This window comes from Bacillus rossius, chromosome 11, assembly GCF_032445375.1.
Source record: "Bacillus rossius redtenbacheri isolate Brsri chromosome 11, Brsri_v3, whole genome shotgun sequence".
Lineage (NCBI taxonomy): Eukaryota > Metazoa > Arthropoda > Insecta > Phasmatodea > Bacillidae > Bacillus > Bacillus rossius.
In genome coordinates this window covers 25,659,646-25,661,739 of record NC_086338.1, presented here as the reverse complement: position 1 = coordinate 25,661,739, position 2,094 = coordinate 25,659,646, and the positions used below count along the sequence as shown (strand labels likewise).

The following is a 2,094-nucleotide window of genomic DNA, read 5'->3' as shown; positions in this document are numbered from 1 at the left end:
TCGCGAGTTTTCCTTTTATTATTCGCACACGCGTGTTCTGCTTTCAATTCGGGAGAGTCGCGATTCATTTTTTTCAAACTGGTCATTCGCAGTCATAGGTTCTGTGTTTTTTCATTTCTTTCTGGCCAGTGCGGAGTACAGTCAACAAGACATCCTATCACGCGCGGGTCATAAGATTTATATTCCTTACAGTGGGAGTGATAGTCATCACGGGCGGAACGTCCCGTAATTTCCTTAACCAGAACAGTGCGCAGAACCGGGTTTCGACCCACCTAGAAATAGTCACAGGCGGAAACGTGGCAGCCCCATGTAAAGTGTTCGGAGTACTCAGCATAAAGGACCATCAAACTTTATTAGAGTTGTTCTCATTTAATCTCTGGAGACTAAGTTCCACGGCCACGCGGCCTGAACCCCCTCTCTACCAAACCCTGAGTAGCCGGCAGTACAGCAGCATTGTCAGGAACTAGTCGACCAGACCACGACATGTGGCGCCCTAACTAGTGTGGCCTAGCCAAAATACGTTTTCGAACTTTGTCTATGTTAAAAGCCTACGCATGCGGAGCATTGAACAGTGGCAAAAGTCGTAGTGCGCGGGACATTGGACATAGTTATTTGGACATTGTGTGCGGGGCGAGACGAGACGCGGAGACAGTCGTGAGACGTGGGAGCAGCTGCGTAGGAAACGGGCGCGACACAGCGGCGCGGGAGCGAGATAACGCGGGGCGTCTCACGCCGGCATCGTATTTCGCGCGGTGGAGCAGCGCGGCTTATCGCTGGCCGCGCGGATCAGGTATCTCGCGACGGGAAGAGATCGCCGACCTGGGGGAGATAAAGTCGCGGGAAGATACGAGATAAAGCGGAGATTGAATACGCGGGGAAGACGAGTAACGGATAATGGGAGATAACTACGAGCGGGGCGAGTGGTGTGGATAACGAGACAAGACGTGCACGAGTCGAGAGTGGAACGGGAACCTGCTGGCGCCTGAGCAGACGCCCCGAGACGTGACTGAGATTGAGCGATCGCGACTACGACACAGAGGCTACACGTCGTGACAATCATGAACGACTTCCAGGAAGCATATGAGTCGTGGGCCGACGCAGACTTTCCAGAGTCAGGCGAGAGTTGCGAGCACTTTACCAATTATGAATGTGAATTTTGTTTCGTATACCGGATGTACGGCATAACGAAATACTGTGCGCATTCATGCCCCGGCGGGACACCTGATGGGTGGTTCTGCGAGGAGTGTGGGAATCTGAGGCACGAGGAAAGTTTACATCCGACCGCTCGTGAAGAGGCGTGGATGTGTGGCTTTACATGTGAACCATGCCGAATGAAGCTGTACTGTGCGGACGCCGACATGTTGCAATTGCGTGAGACGACAGTTCAACTTATGCAACCACACCAGACGCCGCCGCAACTGACGCAACCGCACCAGACCCCACCGCAACAGACACAGCCGCAACAGATTCAGCCACACCAGATGCCACCGCAACAGACGCCACAACAGATGCCGCCGCCACCACACCAGACGCCGCTGCAACAGCCGCCACAACAGACGCCGCCGCCACTACACCAGACGCTGCCACCACACCAGACGCCGCCACCACACCAGACGCCGCCGCAACAGATGCCGCTGCCGCAACAGATGCCGCCGCAACCACACCAGACGCCGCCGCAACAGACGCTGCCACAAAAGATGCCGCCACCACACCTGACGCCACCACAACAGACGCCGCCAAAACAGACGCCAACACACCAGATGTCGCTGTACCGGACGCAGCCGCAACCGACGCTACCACTCCAGACGCCGCCTCCGACGTCGCCGCCCCCAGCTGACCAGTGGATTGCTGGTGCGACGTCGGGCAATATCGTCAGCGAGACAAACTGCGAGACTGCCGAGTCAACGCCATACCATGCCGTGGTCATCACACCACCACCACCGACGCCGCCGCCCTCAACTGCCATGAAGGCTCACAGTGGGCTGACGCGGTGCGAACCGGCCCTGCTGCCACGTCCACCAGAGGACAAAACAACACAAGATCACCTGGAGGAACTACCCCGATGGCGCCGCCCACGGGTGCTGAGAAAGCTGC

The 2,094-nt window shown here is 56.8% G+C and overlaps 1 protein-coding gene across 1 annotated transcript; it reads left to right on the top strand.

The window, feature by feature from the left end:
• Positions 1–1,058: 1,058 nt before the first annotated feature.
• On the top strand, positions 1,059–1,837 carry LOC134536435 (ice-structuring protein 4-like). The gene is made up of 2 exons (XM_063376150.1): positions 1,059–1,116; positions 1,458–1,837. The coding sequence occupies exons 1-2, from the start codon at positions 1,059–1,061 to the stop codon at positions 1,835–1,837; spliced, it is 438 nt and encodes a 145-aa protein (XP_063232220.1).
• Positions 1,838–2,094: the final 257 nt, after the last annotated feature.

Bases quoted from the DNA above. Each gene is read 5' to 3' on its own strand.
- LOC134536435 (XM_063376150.1), top strand. From the start codon at position 1,059: ATGAACGACTTCCAGGAAGCATATGAGTCGTGGGCCGACGCAGACTTT. The intron at 1,117-1,457 runs GCGAGAGTTGCG...CAACAGACACAG, and splicing joins CGCAGACTTTCCAGAGTCAG to CCGCAACAGATTCAGCCACA.